We start from the raw sequence: 21,614 nt of genomic DNA, 5'->3' as shown, positions 1-21,614 counted from the left end.
CCAACTGTATTGTTACTAGCATTATTCAATTGGATTTGTGAATTTATGAAGCCTAACCTATTTTACTTTGAAATGACTTTTGCTAAGACAAAATGTGTAAAATAAATATGGCACTTTTCTATAACTTATATACTTGCAGTATTTGGCTTATTTTTTCACAAACAGTGTTTATTTCATCAGTAAAAGAATCATAATGTGTTGTGGGATGTTGGTATTGAAAGTGCTGGAAGACTGGTAAGAAACACCTATATGACAACAAAGGGTGTTTTTTTTCTTGAAATATACATAGGCTGCATGGTGGAGAGAGGTGAGCACACAGGCCTCACAGCCAGGAGACCCGAGTTCAATTCCACCCATCTCTGTGTGGAGTTTGCATGTTCTCCCCGTGCATGCGTGCATTTTCTCCAGGTACTTCGGTTTCCTCTCACATTCCAAAAACATGCTAGGTTAATTGGCGACTCCAAATTGTCCATGGGTATGAATGTGAGTGTGAATGGTTGTTTGTCTATATGTGCCCTGTGATTGGCTGGCGACCAGTCCAGGGTGTACCCCGCCTCTCGCCGATAACCGGTAGAAAATGAATAAATGTATGAATATACATAGCATATATGGATGGATTGGTTTTAGCCTGTTTAAAAAATATGAAAAAATCAAAAGGGCCCCATTTGATTTGTCCATATAATACACCTTATACTGCTCTCACTGATCAAAAATCACTCCTCCATGACCAGTTGTTTTCCACCCCCTTCCTCTATTCTGCTGATGCATCAAATTTGTCAGCACTTTTGGTTAATGTGTGTCTACTGCAGAGGCTGTTCGGATCACTGGGTCCTGTGCCAGTCCGCATCTCATCAACAATATGTCTTGATTGTGTGTGCTTTAAATCTGGTTTCCATTTCAGCTGTTTTTGCAGATCAAGCCTCGCTCGCCATCCGCTCGCCTCATTACACAACCCGCCCAAACCTTCTTCTATTCAGGGTGAAGTTCCTCTAAATCCCTGCACTGTTAATCCCAACGTGCATCAGCCCCATGTGCCCCCTCCGCCTCCTCCTCCTCCAGGCTGGCGTCCAAACCAGTCCCGCTCATTTCTCAGAGCCGGAAAAACAGAGCAGACGGTGACAGGAACTGGCTGTCGGGGATATGAGGAGCAGAGGGGGCTGGAGGGGAAAACAGGAAGGAAGAAGAAGAAGAAGAGGAGAGCTACATGTCCCTCAAGACACACTGAGTGTGAATCCAAGTGGGAAAAAGCAGCAAAACTGTCGCTAGTACTGAGACCCACTTCCTTCAGCCTGTTAACAAGAAAATCCCCTGCAGGAATTACAGGAGGTGCTAAAAAGATTACTGTTATTACTGTACATGATTGTGTGTGTGAATATTGTCATTCATCCAGGTCATTGTATTCTCAGGGCACTGAATCAGGCCCTCTTAGAATCGTCCTCTCGTCTTTGAATATGAACTGATGGAGTAATTCAGGGGTCGGGAACCTTTTTGGCTAAGAGAGCCATGAAGACCAGATATTTTAAAATGTGTATCTGTTAGAGCCATATACATTTTTTTAAACATTGAATGCAATAAAATGTGTGCATTTTTATGTAAGACCAACAGTTTTAGATATAATGGGCTCTAATTACGTAGACCAGGCACACTTCCCCACGCCAATGGGGTGTGGCCAGCACAGTTTCGTGAGCAGCGCAGTGTCCAATAATAAATCAAATACTTGCTGCCATTAATGCAACTTCTGCTGCTGCATGGTTTTGAACCGTACACATATTTCATTCTTTTGGCCATCTTCGTCAGAAGGCTTGGTTCTGCAGCTTTAGCTAGGTGACTATTTGACTAAAGGAGGAAAGTTTACATTTACATGTTTTGTTGACATCTCAATGACCGAGGTAGACTACCGCATTACCCAGTAATAATCGAGTTTTGGTATTTGACCTGGAAAATATCATCAGGAAAGATGGATATGGTTGGCCGTATTGCAGTAGAAAATAGATGGACGGATTAAAATGCATAAGAAAGTTGTTGATTATTTTTAACAGTCATTTCTGTGATGTTTACTTTAAAATGTTAGCCAAAAATACATTTTTATTGTGGTAAGAAACGCTTGAGAGCCAGATACAGTCATCAAAAGAGCCCTACCTGGCTCCCGAGCCATAGGTTCCCTACCTCTGGAGTAATTGAATCAATGCCCTGACAATAGAATGGAATATTTTAGAATCAACACATTTGATGCTGCTAAACTGAAGAAAACGAAGTGCTGGAGACCTCACAACAATATAAAATCAGCCACTTTCAGTCAAAAAGCATGTGATCGGCATATGCCAAATGAATGCCGTTCAACAACATCACCTCCGGCTAGGACCATAGCAGCCTACAGCCTGTAGTGATCGCCCCCTGAGCACCCAAAACAAACATGTCTGCCATGTGGAGCTCATGTGTCATCTCATCTCATTTCATTTCATAAAAATATGTTTTTGTCTCCATAAAAGGTGATTTTATTGTTCCATGTTTCATATGATATAGCCTTTTTTTTATCATATGATAAAACACTCACTGTAACATTCATGTTTTTAGCGGATCACCACTAAATTTAGCATGCACCATTAGGGGACATTTGTGTAACATATTAGCATGTGTGGTTGAAAAACATGGCCACCATCATCCAAAACAGGCAGGACTTTTCAAGTAATGTTATTGCCCATTTGTCTAATGATTATAAGATTTTGAGGATATCTGTATCAGATATTAGCATGGCTTTCGAAAGCAAAACCAAAAAGATATGGTGTTATAATATTTTTTGTTTACATTTTCACATTTCAATTTTTTTGCGCATAATAGCAAATAAAATTCAGTCATTTAGGTGTAGAAAAAAATAGACTATTATATATATTATTAAAAATAAGAGAAAAAACAAAGGTAACAAAGGCTAACAAAGGTAAACAAAAAAATATGAAGCCTCCAAGAAGTTCCCCTGCCTCTTGCCCAAAGTCAGCTGGGATAGGCTCCAGCATACCCTTATGAAGATAAGCAGCATAGAACATGCATGAATGGATGGATGGAAGTCTCCAAGAAATGATGGTGTGTCTTGCTGGATATTATTGGTAAATTCCTACTTGCGTGTACCTTTTTAAAATAAGGAACGCTACATTTTAAGATGGAGAGGGCAACTGAAGTTAATTCCCTGTTGTTTATCACTTTATGCAAGTTTAGCATCTATCAAATTGAATAAAAATATACCTGGTGTTAATGAAAACGTTTGCAATCTCTCGTATAGTAATTATACACCCCTACTATCGTATGCTTGTGTATATTGTCGTCGTCGTCTTGTAAATACAGACGATGAGTCCAATGTGGAGTATGGTGATAAAGTACAATGGTGACTGCAAAGTGACTTTGCAGGGAAGCCAGCATGGATGCTAGAGCAACGTCAAAGGGGTGAAAGTTCATGCTACTCACGTCCCGAGCACTTCCTTGAAATCAAAGATCTTCTTGATGTCGTCGACTTGCTTCTTCCACGTTTCACCTCCGCTGGTGTCTCCGTTCTCCCGAGCCATGGCGTTGCTTTACCGGGGGTGGGGGGGCCAAGTCCTGTGGGCTACGGGATGAGTGATGAAAAAATAAAAAAAAAATAAACAACCCCCCCCAAAAAAGGTCGGGGTTCCAACTTGTGTGAGAGGGTTCGTGCGGTACCGGTAGTGAGAGCTGCAGCAGGACCATGTGAGTCCTCCGGCAGGTTGCTGTGTCCCTGCTCCTCTTCTCCCTCGCTCTCCTCTCCGGCTGTCAAATTAGAGAAAAGTACTCCCACTTCCTGCCATGACCTTCAAAATAAGAGCACGCGTGTGTTTCCGTTAATCCCTCAAATATACAGTATGGCGTAAAATTATTCAGAATTAATTTGGAAATGCACGTAAACGTAAAATAAAAACGTTAAAGAATGTTCAGTGGTGGTACAGGACATTCTAATTGTATGTATTGTACATCTGCATGTGTAATTATTACTTCAATTATTATTCATTTTTTTATTTACTTACTTATTTACTTTTACTTTATTTCTTACTATTTTTCAACATTTTTTGTTTATTTGTATTTCCATAATGTGTCACAGGGCTATAAAAAATGAGCCACAGGCCTCAAATGTCACCCAACCTACGTTTTGATATGTAAAAGCATGAGCAAAACATGCAAAAGCTTTGACTACAATAATATATAATGAAGAGTTAAGTGGTAAAAACGTGCTATTTCATGCATACCCATTAAGAAGTCACATTAAAGTGTACTGTATACACTGTATACAGTACTGCATGGGTGTCCAAACGTTTTCCACTGAAAAGTATAGGATCCTGGGGACCACTTGAATACATTTTGTGCTAAAGATGCTAAGGCCAATGCAATGTGGGTCAATATGTGCTAAGCTATCTGAACGATACAAACATATTTTGGCTTTGTGTTGTAGGTGGAAAGACAAACTAGTATAATATCTAAAAGTATATGCCAGGTCATCAAGCTAATACTCATGTTACACGTTACATGTTATACATGTTACAGCTTTTTCCCATTTTATTTTGAAAAATTATTTAATAATGTGGGTTGTTACACGTGGGTTGTAATGTGGGTTGTAAATGACCAGCAAATTGATATTTAATTTCGTTTATAAGCCCCATATAAAATTAATTTATCTTTTTTTTCCCCAACTCTTAATTTGAAGGCAAGCTCCCATTATTTCCTGTATTGACACGTCAGCCTTGATGTAAGCAATGCTGTCACCTGGAGATTAATTGAAAAGCCTTCAATGCTATCCCATGCTTAGCAATGCACCAATATGAAACATGCGTCTTGTGTAGTACTTTGATGTTTGCAAACTGGGGAGGACACTCATCCTCACATTGTGTGACAGCTGCAGACACTAAGGTCATCTCAGGCTACGTTGCTGCTCAACAGCACACACCGGCCTCGTTACGCGTACCGATGCTGTTAGACACACACACACAAACACAAACACACACACACACACACTGTATAGTAGGAAGTGAGGCTGCTCATGAGTATTCTGTCTGCAAAGCACTGCAGCGCTACCTCAACTGTAGCCAAGGAACCCCCCCCCCCTCACCCCCCACACACACACTCTCTTCCTCTTGCACTGAGTCAGCAATTGGCATGTTAAAAGTTGATGACCCTTCTGCGAGAGAGCAGACATCAAAAAAGATGAACTCACTACTATGCAGGTTAAAGCAGGACACCGCTGCCATACGCATCCATGGTATGCCTACAACCCACAATGATAAACCTAACCTAACCTAACCTGTAATTGCTATTTCAGTCCAGCGGCGTGTGGGGAAAATACACACTCTCTCACACACACACTACACAAATTGAAGTGGCCTGCTTGGAGCTCATTTAGCCCGTGGCGTAATTGGAGTTGTTACGTAAAATCACAATCCATTTCTAATGTGTGAGTTTGCAGCATCCACCAGACTTGACAGTTCAGTCAATATATGACAAGAAAGTTTAATGGGGGTTCCGTCTGGGCCACAGTCTGCAGCGATGCATGATGGGAAACAGCACACACTCACAGAAATAAAGGGTGCCTGCAGCGACTTGGAGCAATGAGTGTGTCAGAAGTGCTCAGACTAAATTGACAGGGCAAGTAAGTAAAAAGGTGATTAGGAATTTGGAATGAACAAGTTTGTTCAAGACTTGACTGTGCGTGTATAAACTACAGACATGATTTGAAGTGAAAACAACATACTCGTTTCAAAAATAGCCCGATATTATTCTCGTCTCTGCTCCACTGTCACTTGTGAAAAGCCCTGATTGATTGAGTGATTGTCAGTGGACTAACTCAGCATCATCCAAAACATAGCAGGGGTGTAATAAAATCACGTCATGCAGGGATAACATCAATGTTCAGCTCCGCTGCACGTCACTCCGGAGTGTCAGCCTCCTCATCATCGGACTCCTCCTGTTGGCTTTTCTTCTGTGGAGAAAAGGGTGATAGCAGTTGAAGAGGTGTGTTTTCTTGTTTATTTTGGACTAGCAGCAGAAAACTGGCCAATAAGGCATATATCAATTGGTCACTTTAAAATTATTTTTTATAATAATTTGAAATGTAATCACATCTTGAAGCAAGTGGGGCAAAATGGGGTGCATTGGTTGTGTCAATTGGTTGTGACCAGCAGAGGCGCTGTAAACAACTGCTCTGTGCAACATTGACCTGATCAATACACTGTTTGTTCATTCATTCATTCATTTTCTACCGCTTATCCTCACGAGGGTCGTGGGGGTGCTGGAGCCTATCCCAGCTGTCTTTGGGCAAGAGGCGGGGTACACCCTGGACTGGTTGCCAGCCAATCACAGGGCACATATAGACAAACAACCATTCACACTCACATTCATACCTATGGACAATTTGGAGTCGCCAATTAACCTAGCATGTTTTTGGAATGTGGGAGGAAACTGGAGTACCCGGAGAAAACCCACGCATGCACGGGGAGAACATGCTCCACACAGAGATGGCCGAGGGTGGGATTGAACTCGGGTCTCCTAGCTGTGAGGTTTGTGCACTAACCATTCCACTGTGCACTGTAAATAATCTAATTATATCTGAAGCCTACTATTAGTGAAAAATATGCCTACTTAAGCACATTTTATGTATTCTAGGCCTAAATTAAGCATTTCAAGCTGCTTCAATGAACAAAAATACAATTATAAGGCATTCAGAAGACGCAATTAAAAACGTGATATGTAGTAGTCTACATAGGTCACAGTAATGTTACTGTAGCGACGGGTGTACTGTGCAGTTTAGACTGTGGGCTTTACAGTTCTTCATACTGCCCTCACCAGTTTGAGGAAGTCGATGAGTTTATAGGCGTCTTCTCCGGTGGAGAGGTCCACAAAGTCACGTGGGATTCGGTAACTGAGGCACGGACTGGGCTGCACCGTCACCTCACTGGTGGTGTAGCGGAAAATGGGGCCTTCCTGGGGAGAATTTTCATTATAAACACATGCTGTGTTTCAATTTGCCCACTTCCACACTTAACACTTCAATATGTAGAGCAGGGGTGCTCACAGTTTTTCAGCATGCGAGCTACTTTTAAAATGACCGAGTCAAAATGATCTACCCACTACAAAAATGCAAAACATCTATTTATTTTCAAATGTATTGAGGATTATTTGTACGTACAATGTATGTTGATGTACCTTACATAACCAAATGAGCCAATATTGCAAAACACACATAATTAACTATTAACACCTCCACATTACTCCACATTTCCCTTCTTTGGTACTGCGATGGTAGAATGGCATATGAGGCAAACGCACTTCGAAAAAGACATTGTGAAAAAAAAAGTCCACCTCCCATTCCGTATGGAAGTGATATGTTTTTGCCTTTTTACTTGGTCCAGCTCCTTCACTCATTTTAGTGACCATAAACTTTAGCGAGGGCTTAAAATCTCGCATTCGCCGACTAGCTTAGCACTTTGCATCGTTGTTTACGCATTTGACCTAAAGGTCAAAATTCAGTTGTCATCTGACTGGTTGTCCTGTATGTCAATCAAGTAACGGGGATGGATGATAGGCTGACATCGTAAGTTCTGCTGCACTTAGAGACGTTGTTTGATTTGATTGGTCACCCGAAGGGCAACATTCAGTTGTCATCTGAATGGCTGCCCTGTATATCAATCAAGTGACGGCATTGATGCTAGGATGATATGTTTTTAATGTCACGCCGCGATCGACCAGCGATCGACCAGTACCACCTCCGCGATCGACCGGTAGATCGCGATCGACTTAATGAGCACCCCTGTTGTAGACTATGCTATGTACATCAGGTTCCTGTGAGTGTGTGCTGTTATTGCATACGTATAGTAATATTTATCCACCTTCTCGACTTCCCTCCTTTCTAATTGTGAACTGTAACTACTCGAGTTCATCTCTGCACTTTCGCTATGTGTGGAAGCGCACAAATTGAAACACAGCCACTACTCGGAGACCTTATCATGCTGGCTAACCTGCTGCTGGGTGATTTCTCCACCAGACGTCAGCTCCTCCCAGCTGAAGAGAAGCGAGTCTGTGACCTCGCCAAATGGGTTGAGATCAATGAGCCACACCCTCCCCTTGCAAAGACCACAGAATACATGACAACAATCTCTTTAGTTCTTAACGTGATCACAAAAAGAGGTGCTTACCTGGCTATCTCTGTAGACGTCCAACACAACTGAAAAGACACATATAGTAAGTCAATACATTCACCAGAAATGACATTCAAAAATAAGGTTCTCACAGTCTTCATCCAGGAAGTTATACTGGATGCGCCGGTTAAAGAAGTCCTCTATAGCGTGGACGATCGACTCCTCCTGTTTCAAGATGTGCGGATAATACTGAGTGTAGTCTCTTTGGGAGATTGCTGGCAACACAAACACAGAAGAAACACTGAGCTTTGAACATTTCAGTATAGGCCAGTGGTTCTCAATTATTTCCTGTCCGAAGCGGAAGCATTATAATGCCCAAATTTACCAATCAGTTTATTTTCTTTAACAAAACAGCGGAACTCTCCTCCGGGGATCAGCTCACTCCACTTTCTCAGAACTAGCTGAAGACAAAAGAGAATACAAGCTATTTTTTTGTAATGTTACAAAAAACATGTGTAAAACCACATCTATTCTCCAACAATACCTCATAATTGATTATGGGATCAGGTGAATCCTTGTCGTTGCATTGGCGAAATCTGCACAAACAAAGTAATAATGTTCTGTTTTTAGTATGATAATATCCATCCCTATGCAATTTACTATCGTGTTGCAGGGGCTTACGGTTGTGTGAGATCATGGGTGATAAAATCTGAGCTTTTGAAGAGTAAGAATATGTCACTTAGACTGTGACACTCGAGGGAGCAGTTCAGTGCAATCCAATTAGCATCCTAAGATGAACATGCGCACAATATTACAGCTGGAAGACATTCTTTCTACCATACTAAATTGTGCATGGATTACATCCGATATAAAGGAATATTAAAGCTACTCTATCATAATCTGAAGCAGGCAAATAGATTTAACTGTTATTTTACCCTTGGAGCGCTCCAGTTGAGTTTTGGAAAAACAAGTCCACCCAAAGCATTTATGGCCTCCAGCACTTCAGCAGTGAATTCTGGGAACTCAGGAGCCTGGTGGAGCGACACAAGGGGAGTCATATTCTACATAACACTTTCATTATTATTGCCGAGAAAAGGAATGGGCAGCAAATTTGGATATACTACGTTTTCAAGATGATACATTGGATTTGTTTGTTTCTTTTGGCTTTTTCCTGATTACAGAGTCGCCACAGCGGATCTTTTACAATCCGCATAATGCTTGTATACAGTGCATTATAGTTGCTTTGTACTTACTGTGACAGTGGTAGTTGTTTCATCATCTGACCACTATAGAGAACGAAAAGTCCAACAAAGGCTAAATTATTCCTTCTGTGCAAGATATGAAAAAAAGATAATGACACTTTTGTTTTCCCTCACTTGAATGTCTTCTTCTGCATCTGAATCGTTGTTAATTTGCGTCTGCTGTGCAACTCGGTCGCTTTGGAAAGACAAAAATAGTCAATTATTGCAACATATTTTGAAAATGTGCAACATTTATGCGTGTTTGTGTGTGCTCGCTTACCTCCCAGAGACTACCAGTGTCCCGTCGTCCAGTAAATAGTCTATTACATTCTGTGGCAGTGGAAGAATCAGACTGAAAGAATTGAAATACATCACTATTCAGCTATGGCAATTAATAAACAAGATACACAACGTGAGATAAGAGCGTCCTCTGCGTCTAGCCTCTAATGTTAGCTATTGTCAACAGAAAGTATAACACAACATAAAAACAGCTTTTACCTTTTAATTGTATGTTGCTTAAATATCGGATACCAGACCGAAAATTGGCAATGCTCAACTTGCTCCTTCTTCATGCTGCAATTTCCTGTAGCGAAACACTGTCCGTCATTAATTGTCTTCCGTACTACCACATTTCCGTACAGTTATTTACGACGTCAAATTAATTCGAATGCACCACGTAGTTTATCTGTTTATTTGAAATCAATTTGACCTTCGTAGAATTGATTATTTTATCCGAATTATATGCTAGCAATTGTGGACGGTTTTGGGGGAAGTATTTTACCGTTGCACACAAGTTTGGAGCGTAGATACAAAGATCTTCTAAAACTAAGATTATCACCCACCTTGGTGCGTCGCATTGAATTTAGTCGTTGTCCTGACCTAACAGTCTGTGTTTTTATGGTGGTGATTTTAATTAGAGACTTAAACGTAGCTCTGACTTGGAAACTTGGATAACGGAAGGTTTAAGTCGAGCAATTTGTTGTAATTTTGTTAGTCATATTTTGGATATCTCTTCGTATACTATATCTGGTAATCCCTCCCTCATTGCCGTGTGACGCAGATCGTTTATTTTTTAGCTGTGTACTCCAATGTCACAACTCGCTATCATTCTCAAAACACGCGAAAAATGTTTTTCCTAAATAATATCATATAACATGCGTAAACAAGGCTCGTCGAGTATTTTACCAAAGTAAATGATACAGGATTAGAAATCTGGCCTACGGTTTCGTTACCCAAAAGTATTAACACAGTGAGCGCTCTTACAGTGATTTCGCTCTTCAGCAAAGCTTGGACCAGGTTTGCGTTTCACGTGAGTCCAGTTTCCACTATCCCACTTCATATGGCCGTTAAAAGTGCGAAATCGACACATTACTGACATATTTTGCCGTTTAAAATCAAGAAAAGTTAGTCTCTGTAAACGCAACAATGTCATTGGTATTGTTGCTCAGCTAAAGTGAAAACGTGTATCCGCATTTAGCCAAATGATCAACTCATGATTAGAAACATCAAAAGACGAGAGCTTTATCAAAATGGTGGCTTGAATTTGCATTTTCTCCCCCAGAAAATAAAATGAATCAAACAGAGGACCCCAAAGTTACGAGTGTGCCTCACATCGTGAAAGAGGAGGTATGTCTTTGTTCAACTTTTCTAAATGGTTAATAATTGCGTTTTAGCATCCATATCGACTGCGCAGGCCACATCTGCAGATTGTATACATAGTTTTTTATGCTAATAAATACACCATGCGTTTGGAAACACTTATAAAATTGGAAAAGTCATTACTTTTTTCCAGCTCTTGGCATCTGGGAGATGGGTGAAACTGGAGAAGACGACATATGTAGATCCTGCAGGAAACACAAGGCATAGTTTTATTTTTGTATTTATTTATTTATTGCTTGAAATAACATTTTTTAAATTATTTTACTGTGTGGTCATCATCAGAGTCTGGGAGACGGTGAAGAGGACGACGAGGCAAACCAACACAGATGCAGATGGTGAGTTTAACGCCTGTGTTGTTCTATTAGTTGTGATGAAATTTCAGCTTAAACAAAAGTATTCCCACAGGTGTGGGCATTATCGCGCTGCTGAAGAGGACGCTGCACAAAGACTGTGTGGTGATGGTGAAGCAGTTTCGGCCTCCTCTTGGATGCTTCAGCCTGGAGTTTCCTGCAGGTTGGTGTAAATGACAGCTCTTTGTTGTCAGTGTATAGAGCAGTCCTGTCTCGTTGCTAAGGCTTGATTGACGAGGGTGAGAGCGCAGAGGCGGCTGCGTTGAGGGAGCTGAAGGAAGAAACGGGCTACAAAGGCGAAGTAGTCGGAGTAACGCCAGGTATTGTCCAAGATATGCCCTTCTAGAGAAACAAATTTGTAATCAGTTGTATGAAGGAACTGTTGTTATTATCATTGCAGTGACATGTCTGGACCCCGGCCTCTCCAACTGCACCACCCAGATTGTCATGGTCAACATCAATGGAGATGAAATGGAGAATATTAACCCAACACAACAACTGGGTGAGGAGGCGCAATTTTCCACACACATACATATTCAGCACAGACTAAATATTCCAACATTGCTATTATTATTGACATTGTTACGTCAAAGAACTACATTACTGGTGTAGTGACACCTCGCCCCACCACACACTCGCTCAGGCAACAACCGAATGGTTACACTGCATACCGTAGGCGGCCTTACTGCTGCTTTGTTTTTATGCTATGCTTCTATGTGAAATGAATGTATTCAAGGAAGGAAGTCCCAGTAATGCTCAAAATGACACTTATCTCCATTAAATGACTGAAATAATAGAATAAACTGTACAGAATTTTTCCCACGTCACTGAACTCACCATTTCTCTTGTGCTCCTTTACAGGTGACGGAGGTGAGTTGTCAGGGTTTTTCAGAACACAAACACTCTTAGTGCATGAAACAGATAACTCATAGCCTGTTTGTTGTTTTCCCAGAATTTGTGGATGTTGTGCTTTTACCTCTTGATGAATTCCAGATGAAAATAGATGGTAAGGATTTGGTGGTTGTTGTGTTCTCAATAGAAAGTGCTTTCCTGAAACTTTGACTATGCTTCATTCTGCAGAGCTGCTGAAGAAAGAAAAAATAGTAGTGGATGCCAAGGTTTACATTTTCGCCATGGGGATGATGCAGGCTTTTTTTAAGCCAAGGGAACTCCCCGTGTTGAAGCAGTGAAAGTGACATAGAAAACACTATACAGTTGTTACTGTTCGCACACAGGAACAAACACACTTGTGATGTGACGTTGAAGTACAAAAAAAGCCAATAACTATTTGGGTGCAACATTTTAAGAATAGTTTGGACTGCATCGCAAGGCATGTACTGTATGTTTCATTTCACCTAACATAGAAATAGAGTTAAATGTTCCATATCTTTATGCCAGGGACACAGTTTCAGGGTTTTAACAATGTATTTTGTGATTGTAATACATTCCTTAACTTGCTAACATACTCTTATTTAGTAAAACAACTTAACATCTTATTACCGAAAGCCCTTTCAAATTGGGCTTTGTGGTTTGTTTGCCAAATGTCAACAGTGCACAAATTATTTTAAACATTAATGCATATTCATTCCTTAGGATTAGTCAACTTTAGATGATCTATGGTGATCTCCTTCAATTGTACTTGATGATGCAACAGAGAAAGTACGGAAGTCGGGGGTAAATAATCCATGCTGGACCATCCAGCCTTGGTTTGAGGCCTTCATCTCATTGATGCTGTAGTTACCAGAACGCATAGCTGACTAATAAATGAGTTTCTACATATGTTCTTGTGTGAGACTTTACTTTTTTATATATTTGAAAACTTGAACCGTAGATACACGGTTCAGTTGCCACAAATACAGGTAAGATATACAAAAAGGGTTTGACTGTCATACAGCGCCACTGTGCTCTAGTGGTTGGAAAAAGAACTACACAGTCTGAAAGGGAATTTAATTTGTAAAAAAAATGAAAAAAATTCTTAGAACTTGTTAGCGCAGAAACCCTTGTAAAAGCAAAAACTAACATTTTCCTACAACACAAAACCTAATTTTAATCAATACTGAATCCGCCGAGGTCTTAGTTGTAGTATTTTTCGTGTGGATGTTGTAGGAATTGGCCACCTTCACCTTAGGCCTCGTCCTAGTGGGTGTCGAGTTGGAGGAAGGATAACCACATGAGACTATAGTATGCAATTCAAGAGATTTATTCCTGACAGACAAACCTAATACAACGGAGGTCCGGGTTTAATGTCTTTGTTGGTGGTGGCGGCCTATCTATGGCGTGTCCTTCACCCCAGGTGTCTAGAAATTTGCTGTTTGTGTGCTCCTTTGATGTGTCTATGCCATGGTGAGTCATATGTGTGAGTGTATTAAGCTGCTGCAAATCACGCAAAACACTATGTGTGGGTGTGACTGCCTTTTAAGTTGAGATAACGGCTAAACAAGTAAAACTATTCATTATTGTAACAAAGAATCAAATATAAGTCCATTCATTCCTTCAATGTATGTTGCACATGCGTAGAAGAAATCTTGGTGCCAGACGTAGACGCGTTCTGCACATGCGTAGAAGCGACTATGTAGTGGCTTCGTTACGACGTCACTTCCCCCCCAAACAACTCTGAGGATTCTTCTTTTTAACTGCTCTGGCGCTTAGCTTTTAAAAGTACAATATTAAAGCCTTTCCCAAAGCCTGGCGACGCACCGTGGATTGATGTTATTAGCCACTTGGTGGCTGCAAACTTTGAACCTGTAAGAGATATTTGTCTCCATCAAACGTAAATACTGCTATGGTAAATATTTACGGACACACGTGTTGCAAGCATACAAACGGGACTATGGAGGTAGCTGTGAAAGGCAAGTTGACTTTTTTACTTGATATGTTAAAAAAAATGAACGCATCGCCCGCTGGTTAACATGGCATTGTGGTAACGAGCTGTTGTCCAATGAATGCTTTAAAGGGAGGGCCAAGAGGAGGCATTTGAAAGCAGATGAACTGGAAAGAAGTGAAGAAGGTCTTCGAGCCCTCACCCACCCGCAAAACACAAACACCAGACGTAGCAATGCTTCTTTACACCCATGGACACCTGCCAAGAGACGGAAGTGTGGTAAATACATGAGCAATTCTATTATGTATCACATCATATTTATTAATAATTTAATGTATCAGCAGCAGAGGCCTACGCAAATGGACTCAACGGAGAGCAATTATCTGAAGACGTAAGCACTACTGACGATGAGGAGTGGAGCCCACTACCTGCCGAGATACCCTCAGACTCAGACAAGCAGTCTGATGTTACGGAGATAGACCATTTCGAGGGAATCACAGCCGAAATGTTCGAGGATGACTTTGACTGTTCTGATGGGATCATGCTGGAAGAACCGGAGGTTGAAGCACTACCTGATGCCACCTACGGGCTTTTAGGTAGCAGTAGGACGCTGCAGAAGCCTCAGGGTTGCATCGACAACCTTCCAGAGGAGGTGCTGAGACAGATATTCACTCATCTTCCTGCACGGGACCTCTACAGGAGTGCCATGCTTGTCTGCGTTCATTGGCGTAACATAATCGAGGATCGCAAGGTTGGCAACTGAGCGGCCAATACAATACACACATAATCAGAGCTACATTTCTAAGTTGGGTGTCCCTTTTTGCAGTTTATGCCCTACAAGAAAAGGTATTATCGCTACCTGATGGAGGAAGAGACAACGGTCTTTGAAGTCTCCTCCTCATTGAGGAACTGCGGCATACTGACATCACATATGTCACCGAGTGGCATCCGAAACCTTGTTATGTAAGTTTGTACTACTGAAGTAAACAATACGTGCTACTATAAGTGATAACCAAGCATCTTTTGTTTGGCGGACAGTTCAATGGCACATCATGGGTTTGGTGAGAGAGTGGATCCAACAGCGGTCCTGGAGTGCATCAAGAAACATCGCCTTTTTCCTCATGCCGAGGCGTCCTTGACCTTGCGCATTCGTAATGTTCCCAAGTGCAAATATCTTGAAACTGAGGTTTGTCTCTCTTCACACACACTGAAACATGTCATTGTGTTGAATAGAAACCCTGGAATATAAATGTGTTACATCTTCAAGGGTCCCAACCCGTATGCAGCCATGGCCGTGATACTGCTGCTCAATGAGAGCGTCAGCGACGTGCTATCTTTGGTGTCTTTACTGAATGGCTGCATGTCACACATGGCCGTCACGGAGTACCTCAGCCACATGGCGATGCTGTTGCTTGCAGCCAGGAGGAACAACGTAAAGATTAGTGAAAGGTGCTGGAACATTCATTCATTCATTTTCTACCGCTTATTCTCACAAGGGTTGCGGGGGGTGCTGGAGCCTATCCCAGCTGTCTTCCGGCAAGAGGCGGGGTACACCCTGGACTGGTCGCCAGCCAATCACAGGGCACATATAGACAAACAACCATTCACACTCATATTCATACCTATGGACAATTTGGAGTCACCAAAAACCCACACTGCACGGGAGAACATGCAAACTCCACACAGAGATAGCCGTAATTGAACTCGGGTCTCCTAACTATGAGGCCTGCATGCTAACCACTTGGATGCCGTGCAGCCCGGTGCTGGAACAAATAACATTTATTTTATGCCTTTCTGATTATGATTTTATTGAACACTTTGCTTTTGCTTCTCCAGGTTGCATTACAACATCTACTATGTCCTTCATCTCAGGGATAATGGACCATTTTCTGTTCGGACCTCAGAGGGCAGGTGAGGGCGTCGAAAGCTGAATATTCTTTTGCCATAAGTAGCTATACACAAACACATTTTATAGGACACATACTTTTACATGCAGAAAACAGTCAACTGGCCCCTTTCATGTTTTGCTGAGTCACTTCTTGAATTAAATCGTGTTTCTCACCTTCCTTATCAAAGAGCTGGCATTTGCAACTTTCTGTGGCTCCATGGTGGGTTGTTTTGCTGCTGTACTCGATAAAAAAGCAGACTTATGCTGTAGCTATATTAGTTCACCACGTGTGCCATGTGTATTACATCGTTTTCACCCGACAATAATTTGCACATACACACTTTGTAGAGACTTATTTGTTTTTCTGACAGGTCGTCCAGTATGAACATGACCTCCGAGCAGCTGCATATCCTCAGCCACGACATCCAGAAGGACCACATGGTGAAGATTGTTGCTTTTGCAGGTACCGTGACAGCAATCGCAATGCAAGAGTAAAATGCTAAATTGATATTTCCTGTGACAGTCGTCACTTGGCACTTCAAATTTTGCATCATCACTCTTACCAGGGTTTTCAACATACATTAATAAATCGACAGTTTTGTGATTGACTATGTCCTGTTCATGTAATTTAAATTTAAACGTGTATTTAAACTAATTTGATGCATTTCTGGAGCATTTTCAAGCATAAAAATGGCAAAATTAACGACATAGCCACTGCAGGAAGTGCTTAGCGATGATGTGCTATGTCTTATGTCTGTGTTGGGTAATACGAGTATAAAGGATGGTATTTCATGTCTAGAGGGCCCTAAGACATGCAATAGACAGGTTTCTGTGGTCTATGATAATATTCCATATATAAATAAGGAGTTTCTGTCATTGTGTTCGAATGGGTGCGCCGCCACAGGTACGGGCAAGACGACCACACTGATAAAATACACCGAACAGCGGCCAGACCTCCGCTTCCTGTACGTTGCCTTCAACAAATCCGTGGCCAATGAGGCCTCACATCGCTTCCCAGCAAATGTGGACTGCAAGACTGTCCACTCTCTGGCCTTCAGGGACATTGGGAGACTGTGAGAAACTTTACTTGCATGCAGAGTTGTGGAGGAAACGTTCACAGTAACTTGATACTGATGTGATGCAGGTACAAAAAGAAGCTCACCTTTAATTTGACCACGTTCTCCATCAACACGGTCCTGCCTGAGGGCCGAGGGGGACTCACGAAAGCAAAAGTGGTCACCACCACTCTGAACAACTTCATGGCTTCAAAGGATCAGACCATCACGGTTGATCATGTTCCGGACGTGCATGTTAGTCTTAAAGGCCTCAAGACATGTTTAGACAACGTGGAAAAAAATGTGAGTACGCAGCAACTACACTCTGCCGACATATTTCAGACGAGTTTGTTTTTTTAAGCGTACATCTTCTGTTAAGTTGATTGTCGAGGATGCGCAGACGATTTGGATGAAAATGACGGATGTCAATGAGACTAAAAAAGGCTATAACATCACTCACGATGGTAAGACATTTGTTAGCTTGCTGTTACGTTGGGAAATTTGAACAACTTCATTTCCAGGTTACCTAAAGCTATGGCAGCTCCAAACCCCACCGCCCCAACTCCACGGCTACCACGTCCTTTTGATTGACGAAGCCCAGGACTGCACTCCATGTGTGTTGCTTTGCCAGCAAAGTTCTGTTGATTTTTGGTCGTATTCTTTCATCTTCTTCCTCTGCTCCACTCCTAGGCATCATGGATGTACTGTTGAAACAGCAATGTGGCAAAATCCTGGTTGGAGATCCTCACCAGCAGATTTATACCTTCAGAGGAGCTGTGAATGCTCTGCAGACAGTCGCGCACACCCATATCTACTATCTAACACAGGTTTGCATTACAGCCATCATTCATCCATTGATTTCCAAGTCATAGTAGATCACAATTCAATTTTTTGTACCTCATTTTCATTGTCAAGAGTTTTCGCTTTGGGGCCGAGATCGCCTTCGTGGGTGCTATGGTCCTCAAGGTGTGCAAGAAAGTCCGCAAGATTTTAGTAGGAGGACGGCAGGAAGGTAAACACTATAGCAGGTCTTTACAGCAGTGTTCTCAACTGGTAGGTCTTGACCCAAAAGTGGCTTGCAGAGCTGTTTTCAGTGGCTTGCTCAAACAAATATTGTGAGGCAGGCCCCTGAAAGCGCCCGTGTGTCCCATTACATCTGGCATAAAAGTAAGCTGCATTTCAGGAAAAAACATCACAGCAAAAGTAAAATATGGTGGTGGGAGTGTGGCTGTTTTAACGTGCTGTGATAAATGGAACCATAAATTCTTTTGGCTATCAAAAAGTCCTGAATTCCTCCACAGCACTGATGGAGACTTGTCCTAAGCACAAATGCTTGATTGCAGTTGTTGCTGCTAAGGGTGCCCCAACCAGGTATTGGGTTTAGGGGGCAATCACTTTTTCACACAGGGCCAAGAGGGTTACATTTTTTTTTCTACCTTAATGTTTGTCGCCACTCAAAGTATTGTATAGTATTGTAACATCATTTTTTTAATGACACAGGGGGTGTGTTTGATGAAAAGGCGGCCCAGGCTGCTCGAGACATTGCAAGCGGCAAGACTCCAGGCAAGGGAAAAACCGCCCTCTTGTCCCGATGCAATCAAACCATGTTCAGTGAGGCCGTGCGGCTGACAGACACCAACAAAGACTGCAGGATCCACTTTGTAGGCGTGAGTGTGCATACATTCTTCAAGTGTTCTGAACATTATTAAGCCATTTAGGGCTGTTTTCATGTGTTAAAATCTGCCAGTTATGAGGAAAACGTTGATAAATGCACACAGAATATTGCGTTATTGGCCTACATAGACATGGTATATGAAAGATTGTCATCTTTCCGTTTTTTGTTCTTTAGTAATCAGCAGTAGAACATAGGTGAGTTTCAGCAAAATATCAGTTCTCGAGAAAAAAGGCTTTTTGTGAAAAGATAAAATTTTTACTTTAACACAAATTTAGCCAAAATGTCCGAACAATGATACATTAAATGATTTTTTTTTTTAACCATCATGAGCTATTTACAATTTTCACATTTGCAAATGAACTGTGCGTAATCATTTTCACGCAACACAGCCTCAAGCCTGGTTACTTCCTGGTTACTGCATCACGCTTTTTTACAAGGCAAAGATGCAGGCCATGCTCTTCTTTCTAAAATACTTCTGCCACCTTGCAGCCATATTTGACATGCTCTTTCATAGCGGAGCTGCATCTTCACCTCTGTGCCTCTCGCTCAAGTAAAACAAACTTAGAAATATGCCTTTGGTAGCAAAATACTTTATTATAGCTGGGACATTTAATGAACCACAGCAACAAAACCAATGTTGTAATACTGGTAAGGAACTAGCCAACGTAATACTGCATGATATATATACGCATGATATGTATGAATTTCTCACCCATAGGTAGATAAAGCTGCTGGATGCTGACCACTTTTTAGGGTTTCACCTCTACACTAACATGCGATTTAATTAGTACTGCCCACAATTAGTTTGAAAGATGCTTAGTGTTCTCCCACAGGGCGTGGACAACATTGGCTTGGATAAGATCAAGGACATTTGGTATCTGATGGAAGCCGCAGGCAATCGCAAATGTGAGGCTCATCCTCAACATGTTGTTACAATTTGCCGTGGATGAGAAACATGTGACCCGCTGACTCTTCTGCCCTTCTTCTTCTATCAGTCATCAAGGATGACCTCCTTCGCACCTTTTCCAAAATCAAATTTAACTCCTTTGAGGCTCTGAAGATTTACGCCAAAAAGACAGCAGACCACGAGCTGGAGGGCAAACTGAACATCGTGGAACGATACAGACATCGTATCCCAGATTTGGTGATGCGCCTGAAAAGGCTCTCTGAGGCTAACATCAACAAAGCAGGTATGCACTTTTTGAGAATTTTGAATAGCTCATTCGCTACATGTTGCTGATTTTGTTGTACTCCAGACTTCATTCTGGGCACAGTCCACAAGGCAAAAGGTCTGGAATTTGACATTGTGATGGTCAGTGATGACTTTGCCGATGTGCCGGCCTCATATCACTACATCCACTGCTTTCCCGATTTTTCATTTGGTGAGTATTACCTTCAACAGCATAAATGTTCTCTACATGTCCTAATATTTACTGATTTACCATCAGATAAAACCGTCGATGATGAATGGAACCTACTTTATGTGGCAGTGACTCGCGCTAAAACGACACTGATCCTCACAGAGAAGATCCTGCGCATCATCACTATGGCTAGCGTAGGACATGCTCCCACCCACATTCTTAGACAGACACACAGATTTGATAAGGTCTACTATATCATCAACAGGAATACTTCCTGAAGTCTGAGATGCCCAGCGCCCCACTGACAGAGGACAACGTGCTGCAGTGTACCAACTACAACTGTCCCAACACCATCACACCAGGCGCGCCTTTCATGATGTGCCAAAGACAGCTGCCGTTTGTAAGTCAATCACTTGAGGGTTCAATGTTATTCTGTCCAGACTTCCATCTTCTGCTGATGTTTACTTGAAGTCAGAAACATACCATCAAATGACGCTACAATGAAAACGGTGGTGTAAAAAAAAAAAAAGTGCAGATAAAGGCCAATAGTCCTAAAGCATACATCAACGAATGTCTATCGTCTTTGTGCAGACTGGCAGTGTGGTGTCTACAGGGGGCCAACTGTGTGAGAGGTGTGTCTGGTCCCGCGTGGGCCCCGTCGCCTTTCTCATGACTGACAACGTGTGCTGCATGGCTGACGCTCCAGTGATATTACCCCCAGACCTGCCTTTCATCCAGTTATTTTTTCCGGGACCATTCTGACTAAAATGAAAAGAACGTTATACATTCATTCCTACCATCGCGGCCTTTAGCATATAACAATTTATGCCAGACATTTATCTAGCTCAGTTGCTAGCAGTGCAATACTTTATATCAGAGAATATTGAAACAATTCAGTTTAAGTTTTTGCGGTGAATTAAAGTTTTTAAAACTTTGAGGCACCATTGAATTTCTAAAAGGACATACAATGCATCCACACAAACAGAATATAATACAACTGAAAATATTTTCAAATAGATATTTACCCAAATAATGACATATGGTCTGTGTCTGTACTAGAACAGGCTAGCATGTGCGCATTCAACAAGAAAAGCACAGGACATTTATCATGAAAGGGGTGTAATTGATCTCGCGAGATGAAAACGTGATTTGTCAGAAAGAAACACGATCCCTGCAGATGACTATGGAAACGTGATAGTAGTGTCTCAAGAGGGCATACCTCCTGTCTATGCACTCTAAGCATTATGGGAGCTGTAGTTCTTGTCGCCTATACGTAAAGCGAACCGCCGTCTATTCCCTTGCACGTGTCTTTACACAACTACACATAACATAAATGATTAGCAGTAGTAGTTACAACTATTAAGGTCACTAAAACATTTTAGATTTGTGGAGAGAAGTTATAAAACATTTCAAAATGTACCTGTATCATGACCAG

The 21,614-nt window shown here is 41.7% G+C and overlaps 4 protein-coding genes across 9 annotated transcripts in view; 2 read left to right on the top strand and 2 right to left on the bottom strand.

Annotated features, from left to right (window-relative positions):
• camk1da (calcium/calmodulin-dependent protein kinase 1Da) overlaps window positions 1-5,088 on the bottom strand; it is a 48,187-nt gene extending 43,099 nt beyond the window's left edge. Inside the window, exons 1-2 of one of the 2 annotated variants that reach the window (XM_058077367.1) lie at window positions 3,691-5,088; window positions 3,457-3,595 (exon numbers count right to left, since the gene is read on the bottom strand). In XM_058077367.1, coding sequence (XP_057933350.1) covers window positions 3,457-3,554 — 98 coding nt within the window. In that variant the 5' untranslated portion in view covers window positions 3,555-3,595; window positions 3,691-5,088. Of the gene's footprint in view, window positions 1-3,456 lie in introns of both variants that reach the window. The other variant, XM_058077366.1, reaches the window with a different exon arrangement.
• Window positions 5,089-5,491: 403 nt separating this feature from the next.
• On the bottom strand, window positions 5,492-10,119 carry cdc123 (cell division cycle 123 homolog (S. cerevisiae)). Its single transcript, XM_058077371.1, has 13 exons — window positions 9,869-10,119; window positions 9,651-9,722; window positions 9,506-9,566; window positions 9,383-9,415; window positions 9,065-9,160; window positions 8,811-8,917; window positions 8,674-8,725; window positions 8,515-8,590; window positions 8,282-8,404; window positions 8,187-8,215; window positions 8,010-8,114; window positions 6,838-6,975; window positions 5,492-5,974 (listed from the first exon to the last, which is right to left on the bottom strand). The coding sequence occupies exons 1-13, from the start codon at window positions 9,940-9,942 to the stop codon at window positions 5,921-5,923; spliced, it is 1,020 nt and encodes a 339-aa protein (XP_057933354.1). The 5' UTR covers window positions 9,943-10,119; the 3' UTR covers window positions 5,492-5,920.
• Window positions 10,120-10,399: 280 nt separating this feature from the next.
• nudt5 (nudix (nucleoside diphosphate linked moiety X)-type motif 5) lies at window positions 10,400-13,158 on the top strand. 2 transcript variants are annotated; one of them, XM_058077378.1, is made up of 8 exons: window positions 10,400-10,679; window positions 10,932-10,996; window positions 11,163-11,230; window positions 11,312-11,364; window positions 11,435-11,542; window positions 11,604-11,699; window positions 11,780-12,385; window positions 12,460-13,158. In XM_058077378.1, exons 2-7 carry the CDS (start codon window positions 10,940-10,942, stop codon window positions 11,989-11,991), a joined length of 594 nt encoding a protein of 197 aa, XP_057933361.1. In that variant the 5' UTR covers window positions 10,400-10,679; window positions 10,932-10,939; the 3' UTR covers window positions 11,992-12,385; window positions 12,460-13,158. The 2 variants fall into 2 exon arrangements, with proteins under 2 accessions (XP_057933361.1, XP_057933360.1); XM_058077377.1 differs by lacking the exon at window positions 10,400-10,679 and adding an exon at window positions 10,685-10,722.
• Window positions 13,159-13,944: 786 nt separating this feature from the next.
• fbxo18 (F-box DNA helicase 1) lies at window positions 13,945-21,114 on the top strand. Of its 4 annotated transcripts, none has more exons than XM_058077364.1 (21): window positions 13,945-14,228; window positions 14,333-14,476; window positions 14,545-14,951; window positions 15,027-15,163; window positions 15,239-15,386; window positions 15,468-15,649; window positions 16,037-16,111; window positions 16,460-16,551; window positions 16,993-17,161; window positions 17,233-17,446; window positions 17,523-17,607; window positions 17,665-17,757; window positions 17,834-17,970; window positions 18,059-18,155; window positions 18,644-18,810; window positions 19,652-19,724; window positions 19,814-20,008; window positions 20,075-20,200; window positions 20,267-20,373; window positions 20,445-20,579; window positions 20,771-21,114. In XM_058077364.1, exons 1-21 carry the CDS (start codon window positions 14,162-14,164, stop codon window positions 20,939-20,941), a joined length of 3,021 nt encoding a protein of 1,006 aa, XP_057933347.1. In that variant the 5' UTR covers window positions 13,945-14,161; the 3' UTR covers window positions 20,942-21,114. The 4 variants fall into 4 exon arrangements, with proteins under 4 accessions (XP_057933347.1, XP_057933346.1, XP_057933344.1 ...); XM_058077363.1 differs by having other exon boundaries at window positions 14,542-14,951; XM_058077361.1 differs by having other exon boundaries at window positions 14,333-14,479; window positions 14,542-14,951.
• The last annotated feature ends 500 nt before the right edge of the window (window positions 21,115-21,614 follow it).

The sequence above is a fragment of the Doryrhamphus excisus genome, chromosome 7, assembly GCF_030265055.1.
Source record: "Doryrhamphus excisus isolate RoL2022-K1 chromosome 7, RoL_Dexc_1.0, whole genome shotgun sequence".
Classification (NCBI taxonomy): domain Eukaryota; kingdom Metazoa; phylum Chordata; class Actinopteri; order Syngnathiformes; family Syngnathidae; genus Doryrhamphus; species Doryrhamphus excisus.
Note: the sequence above shows the minus strand (reverse complement) of the source record. Positions and strands in the feature narration are given on the sequence as shown.